At 39.1% G+C, this 13,121-nt stretch overlaps 3 protein-coding genes across 5 annotated transcripts; 1 reads left to right on the forward strand and 2 right to left on the reverse strand.

Annotated features, from left to right (window-relative positions):
* Positions 1-3: 3 nt before the first annotated feature.
* Positions 4-8,385, reverse strand: LOC119133014 (myelin protein zero-like protein 2). Its single transcript, XM_037268636.1, has 5 exons — positions 8,028-8,385; positions 2,795-2,964; positions 2,406-2,616; positions 2,020-2,188; positions 4-1,010 (listed from the first exon to the last, which is right to left on the reverse strand). The coding sequence occupies exons 1-5, from the start codon at positions 8,071-8,073 to the stop codon at positions 851-853; spliced, it is 756 nt and encodes a 251-aa protein (XP_037124531.1). The 5' UTR covers positions 8,074-8,385; the 3' UTR covers positions 4-850.
* A 468-nt stretch (positions 8,386-8,853) lies between these two features.
* Positions 8,854-11,079, forward strand: LOC119133017 (T-cell surface glycoprotein CD3 epsilon chain-like). Of its 2 annotated transcripts, XR_005100031.1 has the most exons (6): positions 8,854-9,003; positions 9,251-9,445; positions 9,531-9,662; positions 9,853-9,881; positions 10,206-10,349; positions 10,954-11,079. XR_005100031.1 is itself a non-coding variant. In XM_037268640.1 (5 exons), exons 1-5 carry the CDS (start codon positions 8,940-8,942, stop codon positions 10,269-10,271), a joined length of 486 nt encoding a protein of 161 aa, XP_037124535.1. In that variant the 5' UTR covers positions 8,854-8,939; the 3' UTR covers positions 10,272-10,852. The 2 variants fall into 2 exon arrangements, 1 of the variants encoding a protein (XP_037124535.1); XM_037268640.1 differs by lacking the exon at positions 10,954-11,079 and having other exon boundaries at positions 10,206-10,852.
* A 414-nt stretch (positions 11,080-11,493) lies between these two features.
* Positions 11,494-13,104, reverse strand: LOC119133015 (T-cell surface glycoprotein CD3 gamma chain-like). Of its 2 annotated transcripts, none has more exons than XM_037268638.1 (7): positions 13,018-13,104; positions 12,707-12,771; positions 12,591-12,611; positions 12,320-12,514; positions 11,951-12,094; positions 11,784-11,851; positions 11,494-11,698 (listed from the first exon to the last, which is right to left on the reverse strand). In XM_037268638.1, exons 2-7 carry the CDS (start codon positions 12,756-12,758, stop codon positions 11,645-11,647), a joined length of 534 nt encoding a protein of 177 aa, XP_037124533.1. In that variant the 5' UTR covers positions 12,759-12,771; positions 13,018-13,104; the 3' UTR covers positions 11,494-11,644. The 2 variants fall into 2 exon arrangements, with proteins under 2 accessions (XP_037124533.1, XP_037124532.1); XM_037268637.1 differs by having other exon boundaries at positions 12,707-12,776.
* Between the last annotated feature and the right edge of the window lie 17 nt (positions 13,105-13,121).

Below are 13,121 nucleotides of genomic sequence, written 5' to 3' on the forward strand. Positions count from 1 at the left end.
GAGTAAATACTTAAAAGGCATTTTTATTAGAAAATCATTTTCAAAAACTCTGTGTGTATACTCTACATAAAAAAGGAATGAAATACTTTAGGCATTAAGTAAAAACAACCTAGAGACAATGTTACATCATCAGTATAAAATTACAATTACGAAATAAAATTTCTTTACAGTCATGTTAGTGGATGTGTTGCATTGAGAGAAGACAGTTTGCATTCAAAGGTTTTTCAGATCAAAACTGCAACATTTGAAATGGGAGTTTGTATACTGTGGCTCAAACACCAGAAACCTGTTTGTTTTTGAAGGTGGAATATATTAGCAAAATTGTTTTTTTTATTCAAGTAATGTAATGCACTGGCACAGCAAGGATTTTTTTTCCTTGGGGAGGCATGAGGGAGGTAAAAAAAAAAAAAAAAAAAACCTCCAAAGTCAATTATCTAGCCTGGCACATGGAGCGTCCAAGCATATTTCAGGGGGGGGAGGCACTGGCCCCCACAACCCCCCCTCTAGCTGCGCCAGTGATGTAACATAATCCCAGCCAATGGGATATAAAATGGGTTTTGAAAATAACAGTCACCTGCTGCGTCAGCAGATTTAACTCAGCCTTTGTTCGGTCGTACTAAAGGAAGCAAAAAAACAAATCGTTTTAAATTTCCCTTTCAAGTACTTTCAACCTCCTTGTGCCTATTCCCAATTGTTCAGACAGGACATCCGTCAGCTTTTTCCTTCAATTCACCATGTCAGCGTGCACGACTTCAAAAGCAGCAGTGCACCATTCGTCTACTCGCAACTTGGGACGCAATATAATTCTCTTGGTAGCAATTGGACATCCCTCTTGTTATTTCCCACCTCTTTAGTCAGAATTGTCATCTTCGTCGTCATCGTCATCGTCTTCTGAGCCCCCTGATTCGGAGCTGGGATCTTTAGTGCTGGCCTCTGAGATCATTCCGTCTGAACTGTCAATCTCTATGGACGACTGTGATAGGTACAGGTGGATGGACCTCAATGGGTGGCTGGGACATAGGAAGACGTGCGGCGTGGGGGAGACGAGAGCAACACACACACACACACACAGCGAAATACATGCACGCACGTTCATGAATGTTTCATGTCCATGCATGTGCAGAGGACATCACAGACAAAGGGGAAAGGACGAGGACAAGCAGATCAAACACACAGCAGCAAGGACAAAGGGTTAGAGTCACACAGGGTATCAAGAACTTGTCCAAACTTGATAAGATATACTTCTGACCATGTCAACCGCCACCTGTGTTTAAAGCCACTTTTTCTCAAGAGGCGAGAATGCCCTCACCGTAACCGAGATGAATTTCACAAGGAGATCTGAAAACCCAAGAGTGCAAAGTGGTACCCAAGCAAGAGGAGGCGTTTTTTTCATGAAATGAGTAGTTGGTGCAAACATTTAGAACAGCAAATGGTAATGTTAGAAGGGATTAGTGCCGAGTCAAACTTGTCTGCCTTTTTTTTTTTTTTTTTAACAAGCGCTCCAAATGAAAAAAATATTGCTGCAAAAGCCATTTTATGAAACAGCATTATTTCACGGTTCCTCATGCACAAGATGAATTTGAAATGCTATTAGTCGGCACGTAAACATTGTAGTTCAAATGCCACATCATCAAAACATATAGTCTAAACAGGAAATGGTGTTCCAAGTCCATTTAAAGGAACAGGAAAAGACCGAGTGATTAAAAACAACAACATTGCTCAAGTGAAAGGCACTTTGTGATATTTAAAAAAACGTGTGACGGATGCTGTGTGTCTGCAAATTTTATATAAGGACCCTTTCTCATGGTCTCCTCCTTAGTGGAACCTGCCCCTCAATTGGATCCAAATATTGTGGTTGGAGAGGAAGGAAGAAGATTAATGTCCAGCGGGAAAGAGTCAAAGGCCCCAGGAAGCCCGATGCCCACAGTCAGATGGAGAGCGAGAGAGGAAGTCTATGATTCTTCCGTTCCTCTCCCTATCACCCCTCTCCCTTTCCCGCCACGTTGCTCCTGGCCTTACCATACGGTGGGATCTTTTCTGTCTTGGCGAGTAGCTTCCACTTCCCCGTCCCGCCTCAGTCTCTTCCTCTTGCACCTCCTGCAAGACACGATGATGATGAGGAGAAGAACCACGACAGCGATCCCTCCCCCGATGGCCAACGCCAGCAGCAGAAGCTCTGAGAAAGACGCTGAAGAAGAAAATTTGCGATAAATGACTTTTTTTTAATAAATGACTTTTTTGTATGTATGTGTGTGACGAATGGATTCAGGTCAGTTTGAAACATTTTTACAAATATGACTTTTTTTTTCATTATATTAAAGCCACGACTAAATTTATGATGTAATTGACTCCTCAGTGTGGAATTCAAAACGCAATAGGAATTCTTCGCAAATAAATCTCCAAACCTGTAGTGACGACACGCAGTCGAATCTCTCCAACCGAGCCGTGCACATCCGGCGGATTCTTGACCTGGCACGTGTAAGTGCCGTTGTAAGTGAACTTCACTTCACGAATTATGATGGAGGCATCCTGACCCATGACATCACCAGCCCAGCGGATGCGATTCCTAAAAATTCCCTCTTGAGGAGGGTACGCCTTCTGCTGGTAGTGAAACACCTAGAAGAGGAAACGAGAGTTTTTCAACTTCATACTGTATAATTATGGGTTCGATAATTTTACAAATCTCTTTTCACACAATATACACTAACACAGGGTCTATCTTGGTTGTCTGATTACTGAGCATATCTCAACTGATCGAGGAGATGCATGCATCATCACACTGAGCAAAACTTACTGATTCTTCTTGGCCCGGTTTAAGGGGTCTGAAGCTCCAGGAGACGATGATGGCATCGGGGTTGATATTATAGGAAGTCTGGAATGTACACTTGAGACGAATGTCCGTCCCGTTGACGGCCTCCACATCCCCAGGAGTATATATACGGATCCCACTGACCTGCAGCACGGCTACAGAAGACGAAATGCGGGGCATAACGATCAAAGTCAATAAAGAAGACTGGTTTCAGGAATTCAGATATACTGTGCAATGTTATTAAAATATTTTTTGAAGATGCATGCATTCTTAATCCTACATGCACTGTTATTATTGCTTCGAAGTGCAAAGGAAAGGGAAACGTTTTCATGTCCTTGGATTTATGTGTTCCGGGTTTGAGTGCAGGATCTCAAAAAAAAAAAAAATCCACAAAAATATTGTTTCAGGTTGTGTTGTGGCATTGTCCACAGAGGAAACCATGAAGATGGATAGTGGATCCAAGAAAGCTTTCTTTCCTGAAAAGCATATTTATGACTGTCAACGTATCGTGTCACGTATAACAATCAAAACAAATAGTCTTTTTGTTTCATTTATTCCGAATATTCAAATATTACAAATAATACTGAATCATTCAAGTGAAAGATTAACAAAAAGAGAAAAAGATAAGGGGAAATTATAAAAGTAAAAATTAAAAAAATTAAAATACAATTTTGTAACTCCACCAACAGGACTGCAGTGAAATAACAATTTTTTACAAATGTGGATTCAGGATTTTTTCCTGTTTCCCAAAGCTCAGAGTGCTTCATTTGTTTTCATCGCCAGTGGTTTGTAGAAATTCCTATCTCTGGTGTTAATAATTAAACAGATTTTCCTTGACTCACTTTCTTTACTTTCAGTGTGAATAGTTGTCCGTCTACATACCAGCGAGTTCAGGACCTGAGCCTTCGGTGGGTTTTTAAGTCACCTAATCGACCTCTTAATTACACGTTCACAAAATAATATACAAAGCAGAAAACCATATTTGTGCTAAAAGTGCTACCAAGTATGATGTAAAAGAGCCGTTGTGAGTCATATTGTTCCTTTAGGGCAGCTGTTAGCTGGGAAAATGTCAGCAGGGCTTGGGAGCTTAAGCAGCACGTTTTCATTCTTATCAGACTGGAGAATGTTTCCTGTGGGCCGGAATGAGAGAACAGGGCACCCAGTCGGCCCACGTACACCATTAAAAAGGCATCTCTCTCATCACCAGATTACGACATCCTTATTTCGGTGTATATTGTCTTTTAAATGCAGCTGAAGAAACGTGAGAGTAGACAAATGTGGAGAAAAAAAAAAAAGCAATGTGCAAAAAATATAAAAATGCCATCATTTCATCATTGCCTCATTGAGTAAATGAGTCACCAAGGAGATGAGCAATTGTGGGATTCCTCCTCCAGTCAAACGATTTCAAAGCTCAATTGCGCCATCATACTTTTCTTAGAATTGAGTTAACACATCTTCAAAGCTTTAACACATCCCATTTAACCAATCAGTACTTTAATTTAACAATTAATTAAACAGGCGTCGCTAATTCACGCTTTCAAGTCCAGCCGAGTGGATTAAAAATTCAGGTTAATGAGGTCTTTTTCAATTAAGAGCGCTCATTACCACCATTACTTGAAGTTCTTCGACTTAAAAACACATGTTTAATTATTGAATGTTAATTGCTGTGAAGGTAAGAAGTTCAAAGCTTTCCACTGAAAGAGAAGATTGTAGACAGGAAGAAGGAGTTTAAATAAGAACGTGTGATCAAGAGATCAACGTGAGCAGGATGATGGAGTATGTACTGGCGCTCGTTAGAAGGAGTTATTTGTTTAGGTCTTTGTCGAGCCATTCTTCCACCCTACCATATCGCTCTGTCTGGTCTAAATCTTTCCCCTTGTTTAATTTGAACATCCTGCTTAGCTAATGCCAACCACACCCAGCTTCGAGTGGGAAAGAGCAGGAAAGAAAGCGAAGTAATTAAGAATAACATTATGGTACACTTGATGTCTCAATTGGACACATCAAGTATTGTACAGATTTGTTCCAGGGTGTTTTGTGCCTTTTCCTTGCTACATGGTGGCTCAGAAACAAAAGAGAGCAGGCAACGGAAACCTGAGTATCTGTTACGTCAGCTGTGGAGGAAACACTTAGGACATAGAAGAAACATGAATAGCTCAATGGATTACAAAGAGCCTCTTCTCTCATTTGTGAGGAGCTCTGCTTTTTTCTTTTGCCTTTTTGGAAACAAGGCAAGTCTTTCATGGTCAGGAATCAAAGCTGGAAAGAACAGGTTCAGGTAACCACGTATGTGCAGACTAAGCAGACAGAAAGTGGTGAAATGCCTATTGTACGTGTGGTCATCAGTAAGCGCTGGAGAAACCTGAAACGATCCCGAACATTTGAATTAGGTGTTTTGTAGCAGGGAGAGATGCATTTTTGCATTTTTTAAAGAGTGGTATACAGTTTGGGAGTAGCAATTACATTTTAAAAATTTATTTTGATAAAGACAATACTAATTCAAAGCATCTATACATTTTGGCACATAAATATACAGTACATGTTTCCTTGAAGAAAATAAATCCTGAAAATCGATAAGAGGCGTGTGGTGAGTGAATGCAGATAAGAGTTTTAATCCATCAAACCTGCTCTGTTGTCACCTTGTAGCTGACTCAACAACTTGTCAGGATTACAAACACTTCGATCCAACCACAAAGCCTACAGGTCTCAACTAGATAGATATATGCAGCCTTCAAAAGACCTTCAGTTTCCCATACATAAAGTTTGAAACTAAACTAAACCGAAAAGTTTAGGGTGTCCGTGTGATGGTGAGTGGCGGAATAGACAATCACCATAACATTCACCCCAGATGTTTGCAGTTAGCATAACTACATTCCTTCCAGATAAACTTTCGCAACAAAAATAATCTGAAGTAATATTAACAACAAAACTGTTATGAATCACAATCTATATAATCTAAACTTTCTTCATTGGAACTATATCTGTCACTGCCAGAGCTAGAGGGGGGCCGCAGGGGGCACTGCCCCCCTACCAAAAATATGCTTGGGCCCCCAGGTGACAGGCCAGACTTTTGGGTATTTTCTGATTTTTCAAGAAAATTATGTTAAAACTATATTTATATTTATCAATTTATCAATTATATCTAGATTTCATCAGCATTTTCTAAAGAATTTTTGGAGTTTGTAAAAAGATAACAAAAATGCTTTGCGGACCCCTTGAGATATCCTTGCCTCCCCTTTTTCACCCCAAGAAGAAAAAAAAAACAAAGCTGCTCCAATGCTGTCTCTTCATCCATTAGCTCCACTTGCAAAGATGCTTTGAATAAAAATAAAAAAATATTGGCTGATTTGTATTAAGTGGGAGGAGTTACAATGCTGATGAAATGATAAAAAAAAATTCCTGAGTCTTCTCTGCTGTCCTTAATTAACTGTGATACACTTGAGCAGTTGTCGAATCTCGAAGGGCAGACATCCTCCCAAGGTGGCTCAGAATGTCAATAATCAAAGTGATGTTCACTGTTGTCATTAGATTAGAGACACAGTAAGGCAAAGAGTAGAAACAACATAGTATAACTGTCAACAGAATGAAGTCGAAGCCTAAACAACCACTGGAATCGCCGCAATGCTGCAGTCAACAACAGCCATCTGTTGGCTCTCGCCTTCTCTCTCCAATGCATGTGTATGTGAAACCAGAAAGTCAGGACAGGTTGGCACATGTTAACATTGTTGGCTTTACAGAAGGCTTAAAAATGATCATCTTAGTGAAAGAAATTAAAATGCCACCCATATCCCCCCCAAAAAAAAGATTTTTTATTTTTTTTTAAGACAAAAGGTACACTGAATCGCTGCTGCATAGAAGGGAGGACTTGAAAAATTCTTCCCATCTGCATGTGACCTTTTCTTGAACTTGAATGTCTGACTGAAGGTATTTTATGGCTGCCACCTGCATTTCCAAGATTGTTAATCAACAAAGTCCAAAAAGTGTCAATAAAAGAGCAGCCATGATGGGCTGAAGTGTTTACAAAAAAGGGTATTACTGGCATGAAAACATTCCTGATATGTATAGTGGAAGCTCAGTTCATGAACTTTCAACTGCACGAAAAAATTGGTTCCCAAACAAGACTATTGCTTCATAGAATGAGTAGCATAAAAAATGGCGGGTGTCTGTTTTCTTTTGATTTGATTTGATGCGAGTTAGCCTCCCGTTGAATTAAATATATGTAGTGGCACGATTGTAGCGAAGACAATTTAGCTCTCGGAGTGGAACAAATTAATTCTGTTTTTATTTCTTTTAATGGGAAAATGTCTTTGGTTTGAAAAAAAGAGCTTTATAATGGGGAAAAAAAGGTTTAGCTATTGAGTGTTCACTCAACAATTTTCAGATCAACATTTTCCACCAAACAATTTGGTATTTGATCCATCTGTAAGAAAATACTTGTTTTCCATACACAGTTACAATTTTATGCCCTGGGGTCAACGCTTCACAAAAACAAATGCCACTCTGCTTGTTTGAGCATGACTTCAAGTGTTTGCAAGGATAAAAAACCCGAGGGATGTGATTGCCGTGACGGAATGCCGTGATGTTGTAATCAGCTAAAACACACCTATTTTCCGATTTACGTGCTCTTATTAGTTCAGCACTTGTATTCTTATCCAGTGTTCTGACCTCCTTATTTGATACTGACAGATTAATTGATTATCATTGCATTGGGCACTGACACGTGAGTCGTTTTAACAAGCGGAAACATCTTATTTTGTTTTCATTGTGCCCATGCATGGTGTAAGTTGTGATTTGAATGGTCATATCCTGGATATCCTGAAACTGTGTGCGTCAAACGGTACCATTCAATGTACATTCCAGTAAAAAAGCAGGAAATGAGTGAAGCAAAACAAAATCTAGCTGTGACAATTGCTGATTGGCAATTACTGCCAAGGCATTCTCTTTCCACACTTGATTCCTCCCTTATGGCTATTTAGTGGCACCAACCCACGCCACTGCGCCAGGTTATGACGCATGACAACCTCGCCAAGACGCAGGTTCAAGTCCCTCCGGGGTTTTCAAGTCAGCATTGTCTTTGAAAGTATCATTTTAAAGGCTCCAAAACAATCACGCGGGTTTAACGCATAGCCAGGTGTTGATTATCATTCAAAACAATGCGCAATTTGTATTCATTCTTAATAAGAATTTCTTGCATTAGTTTGACGTCAACTCATCTCACCTGAGGCTGCGAGTCCATACAGGAAAAAAATCCCTTTTACGCACATTGGGAGACTGCCTGGAGTGATCAAGACGACGGGAGATTTATTGGTAATCCCACGATCCCCGTGTAGACAAAAAAAAAAGTTGTTTTTTTTCGCTATTTTTTAAGGGGAAAAATTAACTCCGGGAGTCTTCAACGCGGTCTTCCTCGTCTAACCACCAAGGACGCGTTGTGACTCGCCACTGGTCTTTCTCAAGTCAGCACCCTTAGCTCCCAACCTTCCTCCCTCCCACTCACCTCAGTGGCAAGCCTCCAACTCTCCTCACTGTCTCGTCGTTCCTCACAAACGTAAATTCCAAATGCAAAAAAATGTTTGGTTGCTGAACCAACCTGTTTTGTCAATGGGTGTTGCATAAATACGTATATTGTTTCTAATTAAATCCAAGTTGAACAAGGCCAAATGTTTAATTTATTTTGGTCGAATATAAAACTATTCCGTTTTTTCTTTATTGTTGTGGGTTTTCAATTTTGATAGAGTTTGGTGGATAGAGCCAATAAGTCAACATGACGTGTTATTTGCACCGTTCAGCCGTAAGGGGGCAGAACTGCACTTAAAATGTATGTCAGTGCAGTACAATACAGTATTCCTTTCGAGTTGGCAGAAAAGATACGTTTTTAAAAGAATATTAAATTTATTTTCAATTAATTTTATTGGTTTATTATTATTTGAAACTACTCCAAATAAATGAATTCAGTGCTTGCCCGTGTGCGCGTGCGCTTGCATGTTTGCGGGTGCGCTTGCATGTTTGCGGGTGCGCTTGCATGTTTGCGCGTGCGTGCGCGCCAATGTGAGCGTCAGCTTGAGAAAGTCAGACAGAATGCAGCTTGGTCCCAAAGCTTTATGTAAATGAAATCTACATTTCAGAAGATATGTACAACTTTGCGTTGTTTTTTTGTCACCTCCTAATATTAAGTGCTGTGGAAGCTAATACAGGTAAATATTTGCTTTTCTTGGTGTGCTATATAAATGAAATAGGTTTTATTTGGTCTCATTTATCCCACATTGAAAAAGGTCGCTATTAACATTGAGTAGAGAAAAAGAGCACTCGAATTTTCTGCCTTTAAAATGTCGCCACATATTTATCTGAATTTTGAATCTTGATGTTTTTGCGATGACGATATTGTACCAACACTAAAAAAATGTGTTCTAGTTCAATTTATTTATTTATTTTATGTCTAAGGTGCAGTGTCATTTTGGAGGGAGACTTTCACAATGACATGTCCAGAAACTGGGACTTGGTTCAAAAAAGGAGAATCTGAATCTCACAATACAAGCAAATCCTTAACAGTTGAAGGCAACAACCAAGGTCTTTACCATTGCAAATATAACAAAAGCAGCAATGAAATCAAATATTATTTCTATGTGGAAGGAAAGGGTAAGTTGACACCATGGATGTGTTTATATGTGACATTGTGCATATGATTTTTCCGATATCTCACTTATTGTCCACCTTCCTTCAGTCTGCGCCAATTGTTTTGAGCTGGACGCAGAACTGTTTGGGATATTCATTGTTGCCGATGTAAGCATAACAATTATATTGATGATACTCATCTACAAGTGCACCAAGAGGATAAGTTTACTGAGTACGAAAGGTGAGAAATTGTATCAAAGGTGACTTTTATACTTGAACAATCATTTTTAAATTTTGTAATTTTATGATTTTTTTTATCGCAATAAGAATAACTGATTACTTTTTTACAGGTTGAAAATGTTCGAAATTTTTTTTAAACATTTGAATTAAGTTCATATTTAACATGTATTTCTATATTTTTACACCTGCAGGCCCGGACACACCTTCTCCTGATTATGATGTAAGTACAGGATAATGTAACAACAAATTTTCCATGACGTTATGACAAGAATTAAATTGGCATTCACTCGGGCCAAATAAAGTCTGCTGAGGGGCACAGTTAACCTCCAATTGTGGAAGAAAAATCCCATAGAAAACATCGAAAATGTGAAAATATCAAATCAAAGAGGAAATGCTTTGTTCAATTACTCCTTATCAGAAATCATACCAATCAGGTTCTATGTCTGTAATGAAACTAGAGAGGGACCAGGTGACTACTTGTAATATATCCCGCCATCAGTTGTATTGTGTGCCTCTAACACCGTCATTATTGTTTTGTTGACAGGAACTGAAGGCACAAGACCGCTCCCAAGATCCATACTCTTTTATCAACAGCGGCCGATCAAGATGAAGCACTTGTGGCTGGCTGGTTACAAGTTAAAACGCAAGACATACAACTACTAGTATTCTGGCAACTCCATATTTACACAAGCATGTCACTCATTTTATCCGAACCAATATTTAGAAAGCTCACACGACAAAGTACGGCTCAACTGGGAAAAATACCAAAGGTTCAACCTTATGATATGTAGTATATTGGAATATTTCACGATCACATGACGTCGGTGCATCACACAATACATCTGACAAACATGGTTGAGGGGTTGCAAAGACTCCACAGTGGGACTTAAAAAGGGAAAAAAATCAATTGCCCTTGGGTGCTGGATGACCTCTGATTTGTTCCAAAGTTGTAAAAAAAAATGGACTATGAAATACTTCCATTCCTCTTTTAACTATGCAGTATTTCAATTTAAATTTTGAACTATCATAGAAGTGACATCATTACTTACCTAGCTTAAAGAGAAGTGCAGAAGAAAGCAGGCAGGTTGCTGAAGGTGACCTAACTTCATTACCTGTTACACAAGTGGAAAAATAAGTTAACCTCCATATATTAAAACAAATAAATAAATGCCCACCAATCACTTTGATGAATGTACAGAGTAATGAATACTTTATTGTTAGTGTCAAATCATTGTGCATTTTTTTGGGTTGAACAAAGAAGGATATCAATACAAAAATGTTGAATATTTTGAACTGTTCTAAATGTATACTTCCATTAAAAATAAATTCATGCTTGTTTTACAGTATACTTGCTGTGCGATATATTATGTATAAAAACATTGTTGCAAAGGACAACTCAATAAATGCAGTTAATCTTCGCTTTCCTTTTAATGTTTGTGGTTGGAAATATGATTGTGATGGTAAGACGGAAATGAGTGGAGAAGCCACAGCTCATATCCGTTAGGCTCCCACGTGCACACAGTCGTGGTGCCATCACCTGCTTGAGCGAGGGGGAAAAAAATGCAGCCACATGCTTGCTACATTACTGTGTAAAAATGCTAGGCTACTCATTTTGTCTGCACTGGATTTTCCCAGCAACACCTCAAACATGACATCATGACATCAATGTCACGTTTCTTTGGTAGGCCTACGAATGAATCACTCCAGGAGTGACAGAATTGAATTGAGATTGCTTGGCAAGGCTTGGCTTTCTTTTCAAGCCAGCGTCTTTCTCTCCTTGATTATGTATGTGTATTTTCTCTCTCCATCTAAATCAAAGTGAGATGACAATAACGGAACAAGAATTTGTTTATTAACGTCATTACATGGGAAAAGCAGACAGAAACTCTTTGATACATGCTTTATAAAAATTATCCCAAAATCGGCGCTCAAGAACTGGTTTTCAGTTTGAGCACGGTATTTTATTAGGGTGGGCCATGGTTGTCATTTGTTGTTGAGGCTATCATATACTTGTCTACGACCAGCCGTGTGACTCAGCTGAGGGAAGAACAAACGTACACATTGGTTATTATTCATTTTCTAACAAGAAAGTTACATCTTAATATTTGGAGATTTAGTTTACCTCTTGGTAATCAGGATTTGGGACTCTTATCTGGTTCTCAGATGGAATAAGATGTTTTCGATCCGAGTCTGAAAAAAAAAAAACATTTAACCCACAGCAGGAAGATCTAGGAAAATCAATCGTGTCCAAAATAAACGTTTGAAACAGGAAGAGGTTGATGGATTTACTTCTGTGTTGTGAGGAGACAACAGAGGCATGATACCGTGACGCAACGAGATAGACACCCACTCCGAGCACAATGGTAGCCATCAAATCTCCAACAGCTAGACTTGAAATGGACCACCAGTCGAGCTCCACGCAGTTATCACAAGCTGGACACCAACAAAGACAAGAGCATTGACATTGAGATGTTGGATGGATGGATGGATGGATGGATGGATGGATGGATGGATGGATGGATGGATGGATGGATGGATGGATGGATGGATGGATGGATGGATGGATGGATGGATTTGCTATGGTACCAGCTGAAAAATGTATAAAAAATTAAAAAAACAAATCAATATTTTATCAAAGTAATCCGTATGAGAACTTACTTCTGAATCTCACATAAATCCTCGATCCAATTGATTGATCTTGTTGATCCACACAAGCATATTCTCCAGAGTTCTCATCCTTGTATTTCAAAGTCAGAGGCATCTCGCTCTTGCCATCTTTTGACACAAATTTATTTTTACCACACGTAATAGTAATTTCCGCTGGTGCAGATTTCACAACGTCCAGGTTCGATTCTGTGAGGAACATAAAACATTAATGACTCGTAAAATATTAAGAGACAGTTGAACTGAATCCCACCGTTGGACGTACCTTCACCACACCAGACAAACTCTGTGGAAGAATTTGGAAAGAATATGCAGTGGGCCTCATTAAAATTCAATGAAATGTTTCCAAATATGTATGATGCCAGAATAAGAAAATCTCACCAGTGAGTGTCCAAACAACCAGAAACGAAGATACAACAGTGTAGCTTTTCATTTTGTCATCAGAGCTGTGCTGATAGAAGATTGAGATATTGTCATCATTGTATGCACAAACAGCAGTCAGGTGTCTTGTCAAAACACAGTACTAAAACGTTTCCATCGTCACATGCAATAAATTTGTGGATAAGCAAGTAAAAAAATATGAAACGTCATATTACTTGGTTTGAATCAAAACATGCACTGTGCTTCAAAGCCAATCTTAGCAGAAAGCTATTTGCTAAACATAGTCAAATATAAATATTGAAAATACTGACCAGAATATTTACATCAGTCGTGCTTCTGGTGCCGTCTCATTTTTTCTCATCTCTCTCGAACTCTGAGTTGGAGTAGGAAGTGTATGCCTGCACGCACGCACGCA

Source organism: Syngnathus acus, chromosome 13, assembly GCF_901709675.1.
Source record: "Syngnathus acus chromosome 13, fSynAcu1.2, whole genome shotgun sequence".
In the NCBI taxonomy this organism is placed as follows: Eukaryota; Metazoa; Chordata; class Actinopteri; order Syngnathiformes; family Syngnathidae; genus Syngnathus; species Syngnathus acus.

Bases quoted from the DNA above. Each gene is read 5' to 3' on its own strand.
- LOC119133014 (XM_037268636.1), bottom strand. From the start codon at position 8,073: ATGTGCGTAAAAGGGATTTTTTTCCTGTATGGACTCGCAGCCTCAG. The intron at 2,189-2,405 runs GTTTGGAGATTT...TTTCTTCTTCAG, and splicing joins ACTGCGTGTCGTCACTACAG to CGTCTTTCTCAGAGCTTCTG. The intron at 1,011-2,019 runs GTAAGGCCAGGA...CCTATGTCCCAG, and splicing joins AGAAAAGATCCCACCGTATG to CCACCCATTGAGGTCCATCC.
- LOC119133017 (XM_037268640.1), top strand. From the start codon at position 8,940: ATGTACAACTTTGCGTTGTTTTTTTGTCACCTCCTAATATTAAGTGCT. The intron at 9,004-9,250 runs GTAAATATTTGC...TTTATGTCTAAG, and splicing joins TGCTGTGGAAGCTAATACAG to GTGCAGTGTCATTTTGGAGG. The intron at 9,663-9,852 runs GTGAGAAATTGT...TTACACCTGCAG, and splicing joins AAGTTTACTGAGTACGAAAG to GCCCGGACACACCTTCTCCT.
- LOC119133015 (XM_037268638.1), bottom strand. From the start codon at position 12,758: ATGAAAAGCTACACTGTTGTATCTTCGTTTCTGGTTGTTTGGACACTC. The intron at 12,515-12,590 runs GTACGTCCAACG...TGTTCCTCACAG, and splicing joins GTTTGTCTGGTGTGGTGAAG to AATCGAACCTGGACGTTGTG. The intron at 11,852-11,950 runs GTAAATCCATCA...TTTTTTTTTCAG, and splicing joins TGTCTCCTCACAACACAGAA to ACTCGGATCGAAAACATCTT.